The sequence below is a fragment of the Eulemur rufifrons genome, chromosome 2 (assembly GCF_041146395.1).
Source record: "Eulemur rufifrons isolate Redbay chromosome 2, OSU_ERuf_1, whole genome shotgun sequence".
In the NCBI taxonomy this organism is placed as follows: domain Eukaryota; kingdom Metazoa; phylum Chordata; class Mammalia; order Primates; family Lemuridae; genus Eulemur; species Eulemur rufifrons.
In genome coordinates this window covers 89,962,662-89,985,097 of record NC_090984.1, presented here as the reverse complement: position 1 = coordinate 89,985,097, position 22,436 = coordinate 89,962,662, and the positions used below count along the sequence as shown (strand labels likewise).

Genomic DNA, 22,436 nt, shown 5'->3' with positions numbered 1-22,436 from the left:
CATCTGCAATTTCCTTCCTCAGTGATTTGTAGTTCTCTTTGTAGAGATCTTTCACTTAAATATATTTTGTATTATCTAAATTATATAAGAATTTTATAATCTAAATTTTATTTAATTTTTATTAGATAAATATGCTTCATTATTATCTCTCTCGGAAAATAGTTTAGGAAAATTGTGTGCTAACTCAAAAGGCACTAATACCATTTTGTAGTTATCCTTACTTGAAGAGTGTAGCTAAATTTTACATAACTACTAACAATTAACTATCACTATAAAAGTAATAAAAAATGAGATTTAGATCGGGGTAAACAAATACATCCTGCAGGCCAAATCTGTTCCATCACCTGTTTTTATATGGGGCTTGACCTATGAATGTTCTTACATTGTCAAATGGTTGAAAAAGGATCAAAAGAATAACATTTCTTGATATGAAAATTATATGACATCTATTATGTATCAATTATAAAAAATGTAAAAAAAACTATGAAATTTGAGTTTCAGGGTTCATAAATAAAGTTTTATTGAACCATACCATGCTCATTTGTTTACATATTGTCTGTGGCTGCTTTCTTGATACAACAGCAGAGTTGAGTGGTTGCAGTACAGACTGGATGTGACTCATCACTTCACACTGCTTCTTGGCACACTACAAATCACAGTGACATGGTTGTAACTCAGCATTTTGAGTGCCATGTGTATCACCAACCCACAACACTGCATTATTTTTATTGCCAGTGTGTATCCATCATGTCAAAACAAGAAAAGTGGACTTTGCTGGGCTTTCAAGGAACAGTGGGGTGTGAATTATTTTGATACTGAATTAGATGACAGAGCACCTATAGCTTAGCTAGAAGAATAAAATAAACATTGACATTACCCAACAGATCACTCTTCACAGTATTTCCAACTGATAGGCAAGTAACCGTCAGAAAAATTAGAAAATTAAAATGGAAATACCTGATCAAAGCAAAATTTTTTCACAAAATGAAAATGAGGCTGCAACCAAATTAAGTCTCCAAGTGACTAATTTGTTAGCCAAGCAAGGAAAGCCATATACTGATGGTGAGTTAATCGTGTTTGAGTGCAGCAGCTAAAGAAATGTGTCCAGAGAAAATAAACTTGTTTAAGACTCTTGGCCTTTTGGCAAGAACAGTTGCTCAAAGAGTTAATGGGAACAACAATAGTCAGTTAAAAAGGTAAATGATTCTGAGTGATTCTTTGACTCTTAATGAATTGACTGATGTTAACTAATAGTACTCAATTCTTGTTTATTTGAGGCATTAATGCCAAGTTTGAAGTGACTGAAAGTTTAGTCTCTGAATACTCCATGGAACAACTATTGGTGAATATTTTCAAAGGAGTTCAGAAAACACTAATTCTGTAAAACCTAAAGTGGAATCTGCTACAATGTGTTATCACTGATAATGGTAACGAATGTGTGCAGCAGAGAAAGGGCTTAGTTTGACAAATTTACAAGGCTCAAAACAATGTAAGGAGTTTAAGCCTATGGTTATTCACTATATTATTCATCAGTAAGTACCCTGCAGAAATATTTGAATCTACCATGTGTTACTGAACCAGTACCTTTAGTGGTAAACTTTTCTTTCTTGACTTTAACCATCCTCAATTCTTTGAATTTTGTCAGAAATTGAAGCTGATTATCCTAAGTTTGATTTGCTTAGCAATTATAAAATTTGTAATTTTTTTGAGCTGGGGGGCAAGACTGAAATTTTTCTTAACAGAAAGAACTACCCTTAAACACCTTTCTGGAACACTGAATGGCTTTGGAAATTAGCTTTTGCTGAGGACTTGATAATATTTCTTAAAGAATTCAACCTAAGATTATAAAGCAAAACAACTTTAACATGAAAGATACTGTGGTAAAGCCATTTAAATAACATTTGAATCATAACATCTTACTTTATACATTTTTCCTACTATCAAATATTAAAACAAGAAACAAGATTTCTATTCTCACAAATTAGCAGTGGATGTATTTTCTGAGTTTAGCATTTTTGGAGACCTTGTTGCAAGTGCAAAGGAAATTTCCCTATTTTAAAATCTATTTAACTGTAGTTGAAGAGATTCCACCTAATCTTCAGTTGGAAGTGATTAATGGGCTACGAAATGACTTGCTAAAAGGCAAATATCAAAGGGAGAATCTAATAGAATTTTACAAATGCTTTCTAAGTGATGAATATGCTCAGTTAATAGTATATACTCTGAATTGATACTAGTACCTCTGTGAAAAGACATTTTTAAATATGAAATGTATAAAATCTCATTACCATTAATGTTAATGGTTACTGATAGTTAATGATAACCATTAACAGGTGACCATTTACAATTGATCATTTACACTTACTTAGATCCCCAATTAAAGGCAATGTTATTTCCCCCCCAAAAAGGCATTACAAAAAATTATATTTTGAATTTTGTCAATAAAACAAATTGTGGCAACTGGGTTTAGCTCATTATGTATGTAAGTACCTATATAACTACATAATGTCCTCGACTTCTCCTGTTAGCCCACAAAGCCTAAAATATTTACTATCTGGCCTTACAGAAAAGGTTTGAGGACCCTTAATTTAGACCATTATAAATTCAATGCCTTCAGAAGGCCAGGAGTAGTGGCTCACGCTTGTAATCCTAGCACTCTGGGAGGCCAAGACAGTAGGATTGCTTGAGCTCAGGAGTTCAAGGCAAGCCTGAGCAAGAGCCTGTCTCTACTAAAAATAGAAAAATTAGCTGGACATCTTGGTAACGTAAATAAATGAAGGTAATAAATGGTAAGAAGTATGAGTGAATTCAGTAAATTGTTGTCATTAGGTTATTTTTCACCATTCTGTTTGAATTGGCACCCTCATTCCTTATTTAAAGACATTTAAACTCAAAACTCAACCCAAGTACTGGGTTGAGTACATTCATGTGCTACGTTATGAAGTATGTGTACAAATGATGTTCTTATTCATACACGTAAAGTGGCAAGACTCTTGCTTCCATTTAGTCACTCCTTAGACAAAATATGCAATATATAATTGTAACGAAAACAAAAATCCCTAAATGTTTCTATTAACATTTTAACTCCTCCCCTCTTTTCCCTCAGACTGAATCAGTAGATAAGTGAACATGTGATTATATAATTATTTAAATCTAGACCCACCCTAAACTTTTAGATGTGATACCTAATAAATGAATTCTTGATGAATCCACTAGAAAATGACAGCTGGAAAGTTCATTAGATATAATTTTAATTTTATTAACTTTTTGACAAATTTTCTGCCACCTTAAAATGATTATCTGACCATCTGCTGACAGCTTAAAGATAGCTTCGAAGGGAAGTTTAGATAAAATATTTATTGAATCAAATTAAAGAATACTAAGTAATAATGCATCCTAATTAGGATGTAAACACATTCTGTACCATTAATATCTATTAAAAGGGAGTGTAGTTATTAGTAAAATCATTTTTGACATAATGAATTTCTCAGAACTTCTCTCCAGATACCAACAAGATCATTCAGTTGATGTCATTTATATCCCATAAAAGATCTAGATACTTGATCTGCAAAACCTCCTGGAAGTCTTATTAAGTTTGACTACCCAGACCTAGTTTTAACACAGCTGTTATTTGACGGTCATCTCAAGAGCATGGACTCTGGAGTCTGACTGCTTGAGTTCAAATCCCAGCTCTGTTATTTTTAAGTTGTAGGACTCTGGGGAAGTTACTTAACCTCTATGCCTCAGCTCCCCCATATGTTAAAAGGGGGGAAATAATAGTAGCACTGTTGTGAAGACTAGGTAATACACAAAAAAAGCATGAGGCACAGTGCCTGGCCCATAAGTAATACAGTAGTTGTAAACTATTACTAATATTTCTGTACTAGTGTTGTAAATTGTTAAAAGGCTTAATTCATGTAGATGAAAGACTTGTAGAGCCTTTGTCTGTGAGAGGGAATCATTCAGAGGATAGGGGATAAGCACATCAATGTAGAACATTTCTGTTGTTTGGTGAATTCAGTGAATTACTGTCATTAGGTTATTTTTCACCATTCTGTTTGATCTAATAAGTCAGTTAACAACTTCTAAATTTGGCCTTTTGAACAAAGTACAGCAATAGCAAGTATAAAATATTTAAAAATGTATAAAGGTTTTAGAACTTATTTGCCAAACCAGATTATATGCAATTTCCACAACAAGGTAGGCTCAAAACAAGTCTTGAAAGCCTTTGAGATGTTTTATTAATTCATTCATTTTCTTTTAAATATATTATACAAGATACTAAGAATAAGTAACAGTGTTTCTTTTTAAAAGAGTGGATACCTTATTTTTGCAGTTGGGTGCCACAAGGCCTTAACTGTAAATTCAATGTTCTCACTATTTGAATAGACTGACAGATTGTATTTAAGAAATACTAATCCTCAATTGGGAAATGGCTAATGGATATATGGAATAGAATATGCAGCCTGGTAGAGTATAGATAGAACTGGACTTCAATTACAAAACAAAAACAAAAAGAGCCTGTGTTCTAATTCTGGTTTTTTACTAACTTGGGTATATGATCTTTGCCTACTCAATTACTCAATGCTTTGGTTTACTCATTTATCGAAGACAGAAGTATTGTAAAGATGAAGATGTATTCCTGAAATTAATACCTGCTTATTAGTAAAATAAGATGGAGTTGTTACATATGGATATTCCACCTTAATGTGGCCATAAGTCTTATTTCACATAACTTTCTATCCATAAAACTAACATCTGTTGTAATGGAGATTTGATAGGAAATCCTTTAATTTCCTTGAGAAACTATGTCCCATATCCAGTGGTCTATATGTAACAGACTCATATAAGATTGAGATGGTACAAATATCATCATATCCACATTCAAACTCTTTAAGCAAAACACTGGGTATAATAAAAGCCTTTGAAGTTTAAACAGAAAACTACATCAGAGTCTACAATTTACACATAGGGAAATATCACTTAAAATGTACCTTTTTCAGTCTCCAAGTTTTCATCATAAAATGAGCTCACATTGGAGGTGAAAGGTGTCATTTAAGTATTAAATTTTATTAACTTACTTCTTTGAATTTATCATTAAAGCAGGTTAATGCTGTGTTCTGTTTTATCCTGAGTGTGGCTCACAGCTGGGAACTATAACACCTTGATCAAGGTTTGCCTCACTTTCCATTCCTCAAAACAGTCATTGAGTCCTTAATATTGAGAGAATGACATTATCACAGGTCAGGTTTTACTTGCCACAACCTGCTGGCTGAAGGAAATATATCCACTTGTCTGGGCTAGTATTAAGAAGACATTAGGAAAAAAAGAGAACATTTTATGAGAAGAAATAATAGACTTGGATATTAACACTAAATGTTGTCATCAAAATGGCATTTTAAAATGTGTTCAAGTAAAACACTGTAATAAGAGAAAAACCACTAAATTTAATATAAAGTCTAGCTTTATTTTAAAAAAGATTTTACAAGTCTGTCAACTTTAAACATATGTAGGTGAATTATGTATTCCTCTCTTCCATCAGATGAGGCTTACTGCATCAATCTCTCTCAGAAAAATATAAGTAAAAAATATTTTTCACAAACATGTATCCCCCATATTACTCAATTTAGTTCTGAAATTTTCTCTTTATAAATACTTTAACACAGCTACTATTGGTAGTACTGTTCTGTGCAGCTGCATATGGCTATAATTTTACAAGTCTGCTTTACTTTTGCTGGCTCCCTGGTTCAGCTCCAAGGTCCAAATCTTATAAACAGAGAAATAAAGGTTAACTGGGCTGCCAGAAAAGCCCACTGAATGCATCCTGTAGTGCTCTGTGACAAGCAAGAGAAGAAGTATAGCCTCCAGCAAGGTCCTGTGGAGAGGCAGCTCTGACATGGTTTAAATACCTAAAACAAAACAAAAAGTATAGCATTGATATAGGAAGCACATACAAATTGGTAACATTTTTTAAAACAATAGTAAAAGTGATTCAAACTTTAAAGAAGAATTCTGAGATTAAAATGTTCTGACTTTTTTTAATAAATGGATTATTATTCAAAAGGAAACATGCCAACTGTACACAGAGTGCCTAAATTAGTACTAAATTACAAAGCAAATTATAGTAAGGTCTAAAAACAGTTCTGAAAGAGGTTTCAAAAATCATACTTGCTACTAAAATTTTCATTGTTTCACAATTTTCAGGGTTGATTTGTTTTACTGGCTATTGTTTGAGCACCTAACTAATGCTCTCCTTCCTGGTATATACTTAATAAATATACAACATCATAATAATATTGTATTACTAATATTTTTACATAAATATGTTTTAGAGCAAACCCCTAAATAAATGGGGAGGGGAGAAAACATACTAGGTTTCTTCAAAATCACTTCAATATTTCAAAAATATATTGTCTCCTTTCTTATAGCAAAAGAAATCTTAGAAATTACATGCCCAAGAAATCTGAGACTAAGCCTGAACTCAAGATGATGTATGAAATAGTAAATACAGAAAAGTCTTTTGCTCTCAAAAGACAGTGTAACAGACACAGTTTTTCCTCAATCACACATAGTCTTTTTAGCAATTAAAACTTTCTACCTCAACAAAAATAGACAAAACAAAGGACAATCCTAGCCAAAAGGGGGAATTTGTTAGCATGACTACCAACAGCACTGGAAACAAATATTCCCAGCTTTGCTTTAATGCCTAGTTTAAGAAACTACATTGTTTCATTAAGTCTCAAGAAATAAAGGAGCTTCACCCACCTTAGAATTATGGGCATGGCAAATGAATAAATCAGGTACCAGAACATTTTAATAACTTGGAACCTTTTCTACTCATTCATTCAAACTTCCTGTGTGTCAAGATCTTAATGCATGAGCAACTTATTACTTCTAACATAATAACAAGTCTGTTTTTCATTTGTATCCATGTTTAATAAACCTGTGTAATTAACACATATATGGCAACATAAGAATCCAAATAGAAAAATTGGTCAAAGCAAGAGGCAGGTAAGCTACTGGAATTGGCTATAATTTATTCACACTGCCACAAATCAAGGTGCTACCTCAGTTCTTTGCTTCTCTGCCAAGGGGAAAGGGGAAAGGGGAAGGAGAAAGGGAATTAATATTTATTGAGCAACAACCTAAAAATTTTTTGACAGTGCATTTATAGCAGTAAGACATATTTGAGCACACATCTCTGACACTTGTATACTTATTCATTAATTATATACATAGAATACTCATATGTCTCATCATATATAATATATAATTATATACATACAATACTAATATAGTAAATATAAAATAAACAAAATATAAAGGATGAAATAAAAATATTTAAATAAAAGGTCTAATATTTTCTTCCTATACCCCATCTTACATACATGCATCCCACTTTGGAGACTACTGATATTAGTCATTGTCAAGCTCTTGATAGAACCTTAGGTCCCACAAGATTTAAATAGGGATTCACCATGCCTACCACCATGGCAATAAAATTATTTGCTTATTACCTCCCAGGACACAACAAAATGTCACCTGTTAAGATTCTGATGCATAAGAAATGAGGTTAAGTGTTAACTCACCTCAGAAAGTCTGGACATTAACCTGGCCTCACTAAGAATTCAATAACTATCATATAAATCATAAGTAATATTTTTACAGATAACTTGAAAATGAAATGTTTAATTTCTGATATAAGTTTTCAGCTAATTTTTATCCACACACAAGATGATGTTGTACCACTCTTTCCTTTCTTCAGATGCTCAAAAGCATAGTCTTAGCTTTAGTGGATGTTCACTCACAGCAAAATTCAAGCACCACAGTAGAATGTCTGTCAACCTTGAGAAGCCAACTATCATAAATGAGAATAGATTTTCGTAGCTGTAAAACAAACCACTGTGCAACTAACTATTTTGATTCATCACATTTTGGTACAGCTTGCTTCTGGGAAAGTTGAGTCATACCATTTCTGGCTTGGCAATTTGAGCATAAACTTGTAGTGTGCATACAGCTTTTTATATGTTATCCAGAGAAACCTGAAACAGCTGCACTGCTGGCAGGAAAACACAGGACCACCAGTAAAATATCCAAAACAGTTGCATCTTTTAATTTATGACTGTGGACTGTTTCCATAAAGAGTATATAAAGCAGTTCAGTTTTTATAGGTAAAATGTAATAAACAGTCATACTCACTGATGCCATAAATGTGTAAAAAAAGTTTATCTAAAATGATTAATTAGTGTTTGAAAATAGTATTTCTTGAACATAGTCATAATCCAGAGCAATGAGCAAATATTTTTAAATTTGAGTTATTAATGCTAAGTTGTACAATTCTCACTGCCAAAATCAAGTCAATTAAAATTTCTTTGCATAGCACTGAAGAAAATGCACTTCCCTTCTAGCAATCATTTACATTAAACATGTCTGTGAGTATAAGTCTTTAAGAGTCCTGCATATTTACATTGCTGTTTTTGATCTCTAGGGCTACACAAAACCATTACTGTTAAGTATTTCAAAATATTTTCACCATAGTAACCTACATTAATTCTAATTAAAAAAAATAAAACAAAGTTCATTCCTGTTATTCAATTGTGGGCTTTTATTTTCTAAATATCTTAACTCAATGTTTTTAAACCCTTCAATTATTGTGGTGTGCCAAAGTATTTTAAAGGATCTGCCACACTGAAACCACACAATGAGAATTTAGTGTTTTGCCTACTTTTTCACATTAATCCACATCTGTGTTGTTTTAATTCTTTCATGACCATTACAAGCACATCACTGAATAGGGTTCCTGAGGTTTCTGGCAGAGGTCAGTATCATTTCATGTATACCTTTATACAACAGAATGAGGAAGAAGTCTTAGCCAAATTTATTTCCAAAAGTCAAGCTCAGTTGGGTTTTGGAGCCTGGAGGTAATTGCTCTATTTATCCAATCTTAGGACACTATTCTTGCTTTTCATGGGTTTATTTTAAATACGCATAAATCTTAAAAGCAGAAACCAGGAAAGTAAAAAAGACGTTTGCTTATTTTGGTATCTATACCTTATTTTACCGAAAGCAGAACAAACTGAAAGATTTAAAAAATCATACCTTTATTTTCTTAATAAGGCTTAAAAATATGTTTTCAAAAGCACATCTAAGATAATTCTTATACAAAGGGCATCTTATGCCCTAATTTATGCTCTGTTTAAAATTACCTTCCTTCTTTATCAAAATCCCTTTCAAACAGACCTGGGAGAAGGGGGAGGGAAAAGGAGCAGTGGATCCTTAGAGGGGAGTAAGACAGGATTAAGCATTAGAAAACCACTCCTAAGGTCTGTTCCTGAACTTTGATTTTCTACACTGTCATTTTCTTCTGTTACATTTAGCAGCTTTTACTCCCAAAGAAAGTGGTATAATTTACACTTAGCTTCAGAAAGACTTCATTTTCTCAGTTCTTTAACATGAGAGTGCCTCTGAGATTACTTTTGTACTATTTCCCTTCCTTTAAAAGCCCTATATTGACCATCTGGCTCAAGTCTTGGACGCAGCTCATTTTAGTGCTATTCAACAATGCTTTGGGTTCTCTCTCAGTGAGGGGCAGAGGGCAGGGGCTGTCACTCAAGATGAAGAGGCAGCAGCACTCTTTCCCTCCAGTCATAACCTGTTCATGATAACCTTTGAGACACACTGGCTCCAGAGAATCAAGAAATCTCAGAATCTAAACTGAAATGAAAATGTGAAGTTCATATTAGTTTCCTTCTTCTCAAATTACCAGGCCCTATGGAGAGTTAAAAACTCAACTAAGAAAGGTAGTGAACTCTAGAGACTAAGACTTTCTTTTTACAAGGTGGCCCATTTGAAGTCTGCATTTAACGCCATCACGCATTAAACAGACAAGTCTCAAACAGATCTGTGTCCAGCCCACAAAATTTAAATCTAACTGTCATTAAGAGAGATCAGCCAGCTGATCTCAGCTGTCATGACCAAGAGCTCTTGCAGGAAGTTCAGCCAAAGCTATAAAGGATTTACATTAACAATCTGAAATCTATCTCAATGAGATTTAAAAACAACCAGAGCAATAGTGTGCTCTGGCAACCACCACTAAAAAGCAAAAACATTCTGAAAACTAAGGTTTGTGCTGAGATGTCCTAATCTTATCAGAATAATAGACAAACTGGGTACAGAGACGATGGATAATCATATATTCTAAGATAAATAGGAAAAGGCACTACAAGTCAGAAATACTGTCCATAATTCTGAGGGCATTTTGGTTATAAAAACACTTGGCTTCATGAACTACAACCAAAAATGTAACAAACATCACAGGCAGTCATGATATTACTTTTCACCTTATCATCCAGCCGGCAAGTAAGAATACAACTTGAATAAATGAATAATTAAAGCTGACTGCAGGTTTATACCAACACACTTGGGAAGAGAGTGAACAATTATGCCAGACATTTAGACCATCCAAACAGCAAAGCTTGTATTTAGAAATTAAAAGCCATGTAATATCCAGGTATACAACATGACTTATCATTATTTATATTCAATAACTGAATATAGATTGCTCAGAGAAGCCTTTGTGATGTATAACTGAAGTTAACTGTGCAATTTATTGCTATCAAAGAGCACACTAGGTATTTCAGCATACAGAAGCTATTACTGAAAGTGTAATTACATAATAAAAGGTATACTTCCTTGATTTAACTGTGAAGTATAGAACACACAGAAGATACAGTTACTTGAATGTAACCCTATTCTATGAGTGTTGCTGGTAGTGCTGGATATCTCAACTGATAGACTTCTGTTTATATAATACATACAAACACAGGAATATCTCAGGAACAGGTGCTATGAGATAAACTTGAATAGGGCCATGAAAACAGATAGTAAAAAGTAGCCAATAGACGAAAGGATTTTTAATAAATTTTAAATATGCTTCTCAAATCAGATGTTTATCTCAGCAACAGATTATTATGCTTGGCTGACTTCAGTACTATTCTTATATGATTAGATGAGATTACACAAAAAAAGGTATAAATAATGTTTTTACTTATTGATCTTTAAAACATTATGATACTCATTCCTATGAATTTATTCAAGAAAATAGTTGGGGAGAAAGGGGGAAGCCAAAGTTTCATAAAAAAATCTAAAAATAGCAAATAATACAAGAGCCTGGATTTTGTATATCTCAATGAGGAACAAGTGCCACTTCTGTGGAAATATAGTAGATATTACAAAAATAAATTTCCTCATTTCTGAATTTCTTTTGTAACATTCCTAAAAAATCTAGTGCCTAATCCTGGTTTGTCTACTGTAATCTTTTACTACTATGAATTTCATGTTAGTAACAGACATGTGCCAGAATTTTCACCATTTCTTTATAAAGGCAGGCTGAGTATATTTGTCCCTAAGAGTGAGATAGGCAAAATGCAGTTCAGATAAATGCAGCTCATTCATTCTTTAAAAAAAAATTACTGAGTGCCTACCATGTGCAGGTATTGAAGCAACATTGATAATAGAACAGAGAGCAATGGCTCCATATTTTCATGGACCTTATAATGCAGCAGAAAAGAAAGACATTAAATAATGAATATTATAAATGATAAAGTCAGGGCTTGATGAGTGTGTATATAAAGGGAAGCCAACATGAATAAGATCAGAAAAGGTCTCCCCCAAAGGAAATGACAGTTAAGCTTAGAGATAATGGATAAGGAAGAATTAGCAAGGAAGGAAAGGGAGCATAGCAGTGATCCAGGCACAAAGAAGAATACATATGAAGTTGTAAGGAGACACAATATGTATTGAGAATATCAGGGAAAGGTGGTTCCAGCTCAGGATGAGGGCTAGAGATGTAGGCAAAGGTATACAAAAGAAGGTCTCATAGGAAATGTTAAGAACTGTGAATTTTATTCAAAGGGCAACAGGAAGCTACTGAAAAGTTATTATTAAGAAACTGGTCATTTAAATAGGCCACTTTGGCTACACAATGGATTCGAAAAAAGCAAGAGTTGACAAAGAGAGATTCCTTAGAAGAATGTTTCTCTAGTCCAGGCTTAAGACACTGGTGCCTTGGATTAGGGTAGTGGCAGTGAAAATAAAGAAAAGTACTAGTTCAGGGATATTTAAGGGTCGATTGAGTGTGTGGATATAGGGCGGGGGAGGAAGAAGTGTCAAGGTCAATTCCCAGGAATCTAGTCACGTGGAATAGGAAAGATACCCTCATAGAGACAATGGAAAACGGGAGAAGCAAATAAGAAAGGTAAAGGAAAGAAGGGAAAGATTATGAATTTAACTTTGGATTTGAGTCTGAAGTGATTAGAGACACATGAATAGAGATGCAGCGTGGCAGCTGGATATATGGGCCAAGTGACAAGAAAAGAGTTATGGAATGAAAATGTCAATTTGTTATCAGTATTTAGATGGTATTTCAAACCATAAGAATAGATGTTAATATTTAGGAAGAAGGAACAGAATGAGAAAAGAGGAGGGGCTGAGGCAGAGGCCTTGAGAACTACAACAAATAATGGTCTGACAAAAGCAGCAAAGATATTTTGAAGTGAAGGGTATATTCATTCAAGTGTGGCAAATGCTGCCATCCCCTGACAATACTTCATAAACTCTCTGCCCCTCTCTTCTGGACTTGCAGAAAAGGTAGAAGCAAGGGAAGTATAAGCCACATGGAAAGTAGGAAGATGATAGTAACACAGACAGGGACAGGGTAATCCATTAGATTGCCCCACCTACAGACTCCAAAGGGCATATTCATAGTATTTATAACAGTAGTGCTTTTTTTAGCAAAAGGACAATAACCCAAATGTCCATTGACAAGACAATGGATAAATAAATCTATTACTTATATAAAGGAATACTATCAAAAGTGAAAACAAATGAACTACAGCTGTCTGCATACATCAACATGGTTGAATCTCACAAACAATGCTGAACACAAAACAAAAAAAGAATATATAGAGCATGGTTTCATTTATATAAAATTCTGAACATGCAAAATTAAACATGGAATATATAAATATGATAAAACTATTAAGAAAAGCAAGAAATGATGTCAGCAGGTTAGGAAAGTAGGAGAACACAGCTTTCATTCTCCTCACACAGAACAATAATTGGTCAGCTATCCATGAATGAAAATAACTCTGGAAGAGCTTGGGAATCCACTTGAGAAGCTACAGCAATATCATGGAAGAAAAAAAACCCAAGAACAATCACACAAAAAGGGGAGGAAGGACAGTTTCATTTTGCCTACATTATCCCATCACCAAAGCTAGCACTGCTCAGCACAGAGAGCGAACTCCCTAGCTTGTGAGTTCCCCTTGCATAGAAACGGAGAGCAGCGTGAAAAACCAGCTTCCCCAGCCTTTCAGGGCACTGCCTGAACAACCAGCAACCAGCATCACCAGTTATACCCCACCCAGATTGCTGAAGACAGGCATGACTGAAAACAAGGAAGAATGAGGGTTATCAGTATCAGCCATGCAGTGGCATGTGCCACCATGGTCCTTAGTGGCCTACTCTGCACAGGATTCCAGCAGCCTTCTCTGCTAAGAACTTCAATAGCCCTTGCAGCTGCCACAAGAGCTTTCACCACTGAGGATACCAAAGTGTTCACTGAGGCGGCCCCCAGCAACTTGGTGTACAGAAGACTCTTAGCAAGCTTTTGCCGCTTAGGGAGCCAACAGTCAGCATAACTGCAACAGATCTCCTTCAGGTTTCGCCACACTGAAGGCCTTGCAGTTTTTTGCCTGCCCAGTCTCCAGATGCCTAAGCCATCAACTCTCTCCCTCCTTCCTCCCCAGAGCCACACTGGCCCAGGAACCAAGTGCAATCGCTGTGCACATGCCTGCAAACAGCCCCAGCACCCACTGCAATGTGCACATCTATGGCTGACCCCTGCAGCTAGCCCAGACTTCTGTCACTTGCCTCTCCACCATGCTTGTGCCCATGACTGGCCCTTGCAGCCATATGTGTGCATGCTGCCAGCTCCGGGCCTATAGTTCTGCAAGCCCACACAGCTGCCTGACACCTGTCACCAGTCTCCAACACTGGACACAAGCCCATAGGTAGTCCCTGCAGCTGGGCACATGCTTACCACAAGCCCAGGACACAAAGTTTGCCTGATCCCCGTGGGCTTGACTCTGTAACCATGCACACCACCAACCCTGACTCCTATAGCCAAGTGCATGCAGCCAGTCCCCATTGTCACATGTGTGCTTGCAGTTGGTCCCAACCCCTGCCCCTGGCCCGAGCCCATACAACTCTGTGCACATCCACACCCAGACCCTGCTGTTACACATGTAGATACAGCCAACCCCCACGGATAAATGCGTGCACATCACTGGCCCCAGCCCCCAACATTTCCTGCTCCAGTCCCTTGCTAGACCCAGAGGCACTGCGGAGGACTCAAATAGCCTTCACAGCCACCGGAGACACCCTGCAGCTCTTGCCACCAAGGATCAAACAGAAACCAATGTCACAAGCCACAGTTGCCTGAGCCTACAAGACACTGTCCCCCCTGATACTTGGTGCCCCTTGCCACTAGACTCAGTGCCACAGCACACTCAAGTACGGAAGCAAAGAAAGTCTGGAAGAGGTGCATCCTTCCTCAAATGCACATATACCTATGCAAGGCTACAAGGATCATGAAGAATCAGGAAAACATGATATCACTAAAAGAACAAAATAAATTTCTAGTAACTGACCCCAAAGAACTGAAGATCCACAACTGCCTGAAAAAGAATTCAAAATAATTCTTTGCAAACTACAAGAGAACACAGATAAACAAATTACTGAAGTCAGGCAAACAATATAAGTACAAAAGAAGCTTAATAAAGACATAAAAAAAAAAAAGACCCAGACAAATTTTGGAGCTGAAGAATTCAATTACTGTATTTAAAAAAAGACTGGTCCAAGTGCAGTGGTATTTACAATTAATTGATCACAACCAGTTACAGATTCCTTTGTTCCTTCTCCACTCCTACTTCACTTAACCAGCCTAAAATTAATTAATTAATTAAATTTAAAAAATGCAATAGTTTCAGGAGTGGAAGCAGAGGAAAGAATAAGTAGACTTGAAGATAGATTATTTGAAATAACACAAACAGAGAAGAAAGGAAAAAGAATGAAACAGTATAAAGAAATCCTATGGGATCTATGGGATACCACAAGAGAGCTAAATTTGTATAACAGAGATTACAAAAGGATTACAGGGGGCGGGGTGGGGTGGAAGGGGGGGCAGAAAAGTTATTTTAAAAAATAATGGCTGAAAACATTCTAAACCTGGGGAAATATATAAACATCCAGGTAAATGAAGCTCAAAAACCTACAATCAGATTCAACTCAGAGAAGTCTTCACTAACACACATTATAATGAAGCTGTCAAAAACCAAAGACAAAGAGTGAATTTTGAAAGCAGCAAGGGAGAAGAGGCATATAAGGGAACTTTAATAAGTCTATCAGCTAATTTCTCAGCAGAAACCATGCAGACCAGGAGCAAGTGAGATGATATAGTCAAAGTACCAAAAGAAAAAAAAAATGGCAACCAGAAATACTTTATGCAGCAAAATTATTATCAGGAATGCGGAACAGATAAAGACTTTTCCAGACCCCCCAAAAAGTAAGAATTAGAAAAGGCTGAGGCAATTCATCACTATTAGACCTGCCTTAAAAAAAATGTAAAAGGAGTTTTCTTCAGGCTTAAACAAAAAGCCACTAATTAGTAACATGAAAATATATGAAAGCATAACACTGATTAGTAAAGGTAAATATATTGTTAAATTCAAAATAGTCTAAAACTATAATGGTGGTATTTATATTACTTATAACTCTAGTATGAAGGTGGAAAGACAAAAGCATTTTCAAAAGAAGAACTATAGCTATGATAACTTGTTAATGAATACGCAATGTACAAATATATAAACTGTGACATGAAAAACATAAAATACACTGAGGGAATAAAAGTGAAGAGCTTGTGTATGCAATCAAAATTAAGTTGTTATCAGCTTCAAATAGATGGTATAACAGTAAGATGTTTTATGTAAGCCTCAAGGTAACAAAAAGCAAAAACTTATAGTAGATACACAAAAGATGAAGAAAAAGTAATGGAACTATGCATATCACTATAGAAAATCATCAAATCACAAATAAAGACTGCAAGAGAAGAACAAAGGAACAAAGGGTCTACAAAACAACTGAAAACAATTAACAAAATGGCAATAGTAAATCTTTTCCTATCAATAATTACTTCAAATGTAACTACATTTGTCAATCAAAAGACATACAGTGTTTGAATAGATAAAAAAACAAGACTCACCTATATGCTGCCTAAAAGAGATTCACTCCACATTTAAGAATACACACAGAATGAAAGTGAAGATACTCCATGCAAATGGAATCCAAAAAGAGCAGGGGTAGCTAAACTTGTATCAGACAAAACAGATGTTAAGTCAAATTGTCATAAGAAGCAAACAAGGTCATTACATAATGATAAAAAGATCAATTAATCAAGAGGATATAACAATTGTAAACATATGTACTCAAAACCAGAGAACCTAAATACATGAAGAAAATATTAACAAATCTGAAGGGAGAAATAGATCGTAACACAATAACATTAGGGGATTCAATACTTCACTTCCAAAAGTGGATAGATCATCCAGCTAGAATAACAGTAAGAGAATACTGGACTTGAACTACACATTAGATCATAAACTCCGACAGAGATATCGAGACTATTCCATCCAATAGCAGAATACAAGTTCTTCTCAAGTGCACAAAGAACACTCTACAAGATAAATAAGTCAGGCCACAAAGCAAGTCTTAAAAATTTAAGAAGACTGTAACTATATCAAGTATTTTTATGACCACAATATAAAACTAAAAATCAATAAGAGGAGAAAAACTAGAAAATTCACAAATATGTGGAAATTAAACAACATGTTCCTAACAATCAATAGTTCAAGAAATCAAAAGAGAAATCTAAAAATATCTTGAAATGATTTGAAAAAGAAAACAGAACATAACAAAACTTAAAGGATGCAGCCAAAGCAGTCCCAAGAGGGGAGTTTACAGCAATAAATGCCAATAATAAAAAAGAAGAAAAATCTCAAATAAACTTATATTACACCTTGAAGAACTAGAAAAACAAACTGAGTCCAAAGTTAGTATAAGGAAGAATATAACAAATATCAGAGTGTAAATAAATAAAATAGAGACTAGAAAAACAATAGAAAAAAAAAATCAATGAAACTAAAAGTTGGTTTTTTTGTAAAAACAAAGAAAATTCACAAATCTTTAGCTAGGCCAACTAAGAAAAGAAGAGAGAAGACTCAAATAAAATCAGAAATGAAAGAGGAGACATTACAACTGATGCCACAGAAATACAAAAGATCACTATAAACAATTATATACAAACAAATTGGAAAACTAGAAGAAATGTATAAATTCCTAGATACATAACAACTGACCAAGATTGAATCATAAAGAAATCATAAGAAAGACAAAAACCGGCCGGGCGCTGTGGCTCACGCCTGTAATCCTAGCACTTTTGGAGGCTGAGGCTGGCGGATCATTTGATCTCAGGAGTTTGAGACCAGCCTGAGCAAGAGCGAGACCCCGTCTCTACTAAAAATAGAAAGAAATTAGCTGGACAACTAAAAGTATATAGAAAAAAATTAGCAGGGCATGGTGGCACATGCCTGTAGTCTCAGCTACCCGGGAGGCTGAGGCAGAAGGATCACTTGAGCCCAGGAGTTTGAGGTTGCTGTGTGAGCTAGGCTGATGCCATGGCACTCTAGTCTGGGCAACAGAGTGAGACTCTGTCTCAAAGAAAGAAAGAAAGAAAGAAAGAAAGAAAGAAAGAAAGAAACCATGCCATCATCTCAATACAGAAAATGCATCTGACAAAATTCAACATCCTTTCATGATAAAAACTTTCAACAAATTACATATAGAAGAAATGTACTTTAACACAACAAAGGTCATATATGACCAGCCCACAACTAACATCATACTAAACTGTGAAAAGATAAAAGCTTTTCCTCTAAGACCAGGGATAGAAGGATGTCCACTCTTGCCATTTCTGTTCAACAAGTACTGGAAGTCCTAGCCAGAACAATGAGGCAAGAGAAAGAAAGAAAAGCCATCTAAAATGAAAAGTTAAATTTTCTGTTTGTAGTTGACATGATCTTATTTACAAAAAACCCTAATGACTCTACCAAAAAACAATTAAAACTAATAAATTTAGTTAAGTTTTAGGAGGTAAAATCAACACCAAAAATCACTAGCATTTCTATACACTAACAAATAACTATTGCCCCAAATCAGGAAAACAATCCCATTTACAATAGATACCAAAAAAAAAAAAAAGGAAAAGAAATAAATTTAACAAGAAGGTGAAAGATCTGTACACTGAAAACTATAAATCACTGATGAAAGAAATTGAAGAAGATATAAGTAAATGCAAAAATATTCCTGTTGATGGAATGGAAGAATTAATAGTGTTAAAAGGTCCATACTACCCAAAGTGATCAACAGATTCAATGTAATCCTTATGAAAATTCTAAAGACATATTTCACAGGAATAGAAAAAATAATACTAAAATTCATATGGAACCACAAAACACCCCAAACTGCCAAGGAAATCTTGAGAAAATGAACAGATGCAGATGAATACTACCTGATCTCAAAATATACTACAAAGCTAAAGTAATCAAAACAGCATGGCACTGGCATAAAAAGACATACAGACCAATGGAACAGAATAGAGAACCTAGAAATAAACCCAAACATATAAAGTCAATTGCTCTTTGACAAAGGTGCCCAGAACACACAACAGGGAAAGAATAGTCTCTTCAGTAAATGGTGTGGAGAAAACTGGATAGCCACATACAGAAGAATTAAATTGGATTCATTCCACATAATATACAAAAATCAACTCAAAATGAATTAAAAATTTAAACATAAGACCTGAAACTATAAAACTATTAGAAGAAAATGTAGGGGAAAAGCTTCTTGCTACTAGTCTGGGCAACTTTTTCAATATGATCCTAAAAGTTTATGCAACAGAAACAAAAACAGACAAATGGGACAAAAAAGCTTCTGCATACTCCAGAGTAAATAACAAACAGAGTGAAGATATAACTACAGAATGGGAGAAGATATTTGCAAACCATATATCTGATAAAGGGTTAATATCCAAAATATATTAAGAACACAAGCAATTCAATAGCAAGAAAACAAATAACCTGATTTAAAAAGTAGGCAAAGACCAAAACAGAAATTCCTAAAGACATACAAATGGCCAAAAGGTATATGAAAAAATATTAACATCACTAATCATTAGGAAAATGCAAATTAAAATGACAATGAGGTATTACTGCATATCTGTTAGGACGGCTATTATGAAATAAGCAATAGATAACAAAGGTTGGCAAGGGAGTGGAGAAGAGGGAAAACCAGTACGCTGCTAGTGAGAATATACATTATTATGGCCATTATGAAAAGTATAGAGGTTCCTAAAAAAAATTAAAACTAAAACTATCATATGTACCAGTAATCCCACTTTTGGTTATGTATCCAAAAGAAATGAAATCAATATGTCAAACTCATAAAAGCAGAAAACAGGATGGTGGCTGCCAGAGGCTGCAGGGGATGGAGGGTGGTGGGAGATATTGGTCAAAGTTTAAGTCAGGATGAATACATTCTAGTAGAGACGGGGTCTTGCTCTTGCTCAGGCTGGTCTTGAACTCCTGACCTCAAGCAATCCTCCTGCCTTGACCTCCCAGAGTGTTAGGATTACAGGCATTAGCCACTGTGCCCGGCCACATTCTAGAGATACATTATACAGTATACATGTTGTATACATGTATCAAAATATCACATGTACCCTAGAAGTTTGTGAAATCATTGTGGGTCAATTAAAAAAGGAATGTATGTATACAGGTACTTGAAAATGACTTAGCGTATGTGTGTGCATGTGTGTGTGTATATATACATGTACATATATATAAAAATATGAAGTTGTACACCATAGAGATATACAATTTTTATTTGTCAGTTATACCTAAATAAAGTTGGAGGAATTAAAAAAAGAAACTCATATATATAGTTTGAATGTTCCCTCCAAAACTCATCTTGAAACTTAATCCCCAATGTGGCAGAATTGAGAGGTGGGGGCTTTAAGGGATGATTGTATCATGAGGGTTTGGCCCTAATGAATGGATATTAATCCATTCATGGATTAATGAGCTAATGGATTAATGGGTTATCATGGGAAGGGAACAGGTGGCTACATAAGAAGAGGAAGAGAGATCTGAGCTAGCACACTCACCTCTTTATCATGTGATACCCTGTGCTGTCTTGGGACTCTTTAAAGAGTCCCCATCAGCAGGAAGGCTCTCCCCTAATATGGGCTCTGAACCTTGGACTTAGCCTCCATAACTGCAAGAAATAAATTTCTTTTCTTTATAAATTACCCAGTTTCAGGTATTCTGTTCTAAGCAACAGGAAATGGACTAAGATATATAAAATATATATTATGCTATATATTTTCTACTTAAAAGTATTTCATTCTAAAAAAAAAATAGTACACAGGCATAGCACAGCTGTAAGTGCCAACACTCCAGTCAACAATTTACATATAAACATTGTCTGCAACATTCTTAGTTGGCCTTGGTTTCACCAAATATTAATACTTATAGCTACTATGATTCCATCTGTAATAATTCATGTTAATTACAATAATTCAACCCAAAGTATGTTTAATGCTAAAATATGTTACATACACTTTATTCTTTCTAGTGTTTTAGTGGACTACCAGGTTTTCCTGCAAGGTCAATACCTCAATTTAAAGATGGGAAAAGCAGTAGTTAGTAAAATCAGATTTATTTGCAAAGAACCCAGGTTATACATCTGAAAAGCAAGTCTATGCACTAATGAGTGATTAAAAAGCTTATTTACCAAAACAACAAAACAAGTGGCAGATGAAATCAGTTAAGTGGTCAATGAGATCCCAGCCAAATTCTTGAGACTCTGAAAAATTTCCCCACTATAATGCTGGAAATTTCTTTCTTTACGAGAGTGAAACATACTGAGCTCTCCACAGTTAATATTAAGGTAGGAGCCTGGATGAAGAAACCAAACACAATTCCCCTCCCCAGTTAGTTAAGCACCCTCCTAAGTTTACAGAAGGAAAATTCTCCTCTTTGGTATGGTTTTCTGTTGACTACAGACTCCCTAAATGAAATATAAATCATAGTCTTAGTCTTCTCCCCTGTACCATTTCCCTTTTTTATCATATACCACATAAATACACAAAGACAGCATGGTTTAGTAGAAAGGACAAATGCTTTAGAAACAGATATATTTGGGTTTGGATCCCTCCCTGGGCAGTTGCTAACACTATGATTTTAGAAAGTGCTTTCATTTTTCAAGCCTCAGTTTTCTTACCTGTAAAAGGAGGACAATAATAATACCTTATTAGTGGTTTTTAGAATATTAAACAAGAAAATGTATGTAAAGTACCTGGCACAGAACATTCAATTGCATGTAGTTTCCCTGTCCACTCTGTATCTTCTCTTTGATATTATTAATAACTGGCCTTTCATGGTCCAAATTTCCAAAGTGCTTTACCCTCTGTTAATTAGTACGTACCTCTCCTTTCCCCACCCCATGACTTTCCTTGTCTATTCCCACGCCCTGTCTCTTTCCCCTTCCACTATACTCCAATTATCAACTGGGCTTGGCATATAACCTCGATCTATAAAATAGTGTCCCATCTGTGAAACAACTTCTAGGAAAACTCTACCCACTAGCCTGGGCACAGTCACAAGAAAAGTCAAAAGAAAGCTTGAAACCCACCTAATGGCATGGGTGGAAAATGAATCACATGTAAGAAATGAGAATACTCAAGCCTGCTCCACCCCCAAGAAATTAAGAATAACAAATGATCCAGATTCAATGAGACCAGTGGGATTTTGGTAGAAGCAAATGTGAATCTCTATATGAGTATGCCTCCACAATCCAAGCCCCACAGGGAAAATAGCTCCCACTAAAAAGTAATTCACAGGAAAAAGAAAAAAAAGGTTTAAATGAGCCTTGCTTCTAAAAGAGATGGAAGACACAACCAATAGCAAGACCCAGAACCACAGATAAGAGAATAATTTGAAAGGAACTTTAAAACAAGAATATTTAATGTCAAAAGAAATGATGAAAGGAATAGCTGCCATAAGGTAAGCAAAGAACAATAGGAGAAGAACAGGTATTTTGTTTTTTAAAGAATCAAACAGAAATCCTGGAATAAAAATATCTCAATGAACACGTTAAGCAGATTATCCACAGAAGGAGGGAAAATTAGTGAATTGAAAGATATATATGAGGAAAATGAACAATATATAGCAGAGCAAAAAAAAAAAAAAGGGGGAGGGCGA

At 35.0% G+C, this 22,436-nt stretch overlaps 1 protein-coding gene across 2 annotated transcripts in view; it reads right to left on the bottom strand.

The window, feature by feature from the left end:
* Positions 1-4,133: 4,133 nt before the first annotated feature.
* The window catches only part of MNAT1 (MNAT1 component of CDK activating kinase), a 193,803-nt gene continuing 175,500 nt past the window's right edge, over positions 4,134-22,436 (bottom strand). For both annotated transcript variants that reach the window (XM_069465030.1, XM_069465032.1), the window contains one exon: positions 4,134-5,909. In XM_069465030.1, the coding sequence (XP_069321131.1) occupies positions 5,789-5,909 (121 nt within the window). In that variant the 3' untranslated portion in view covers positions 4,134-5,788. The remainder of the gene's footprint in view (positions 5,910-22,436) is intronic.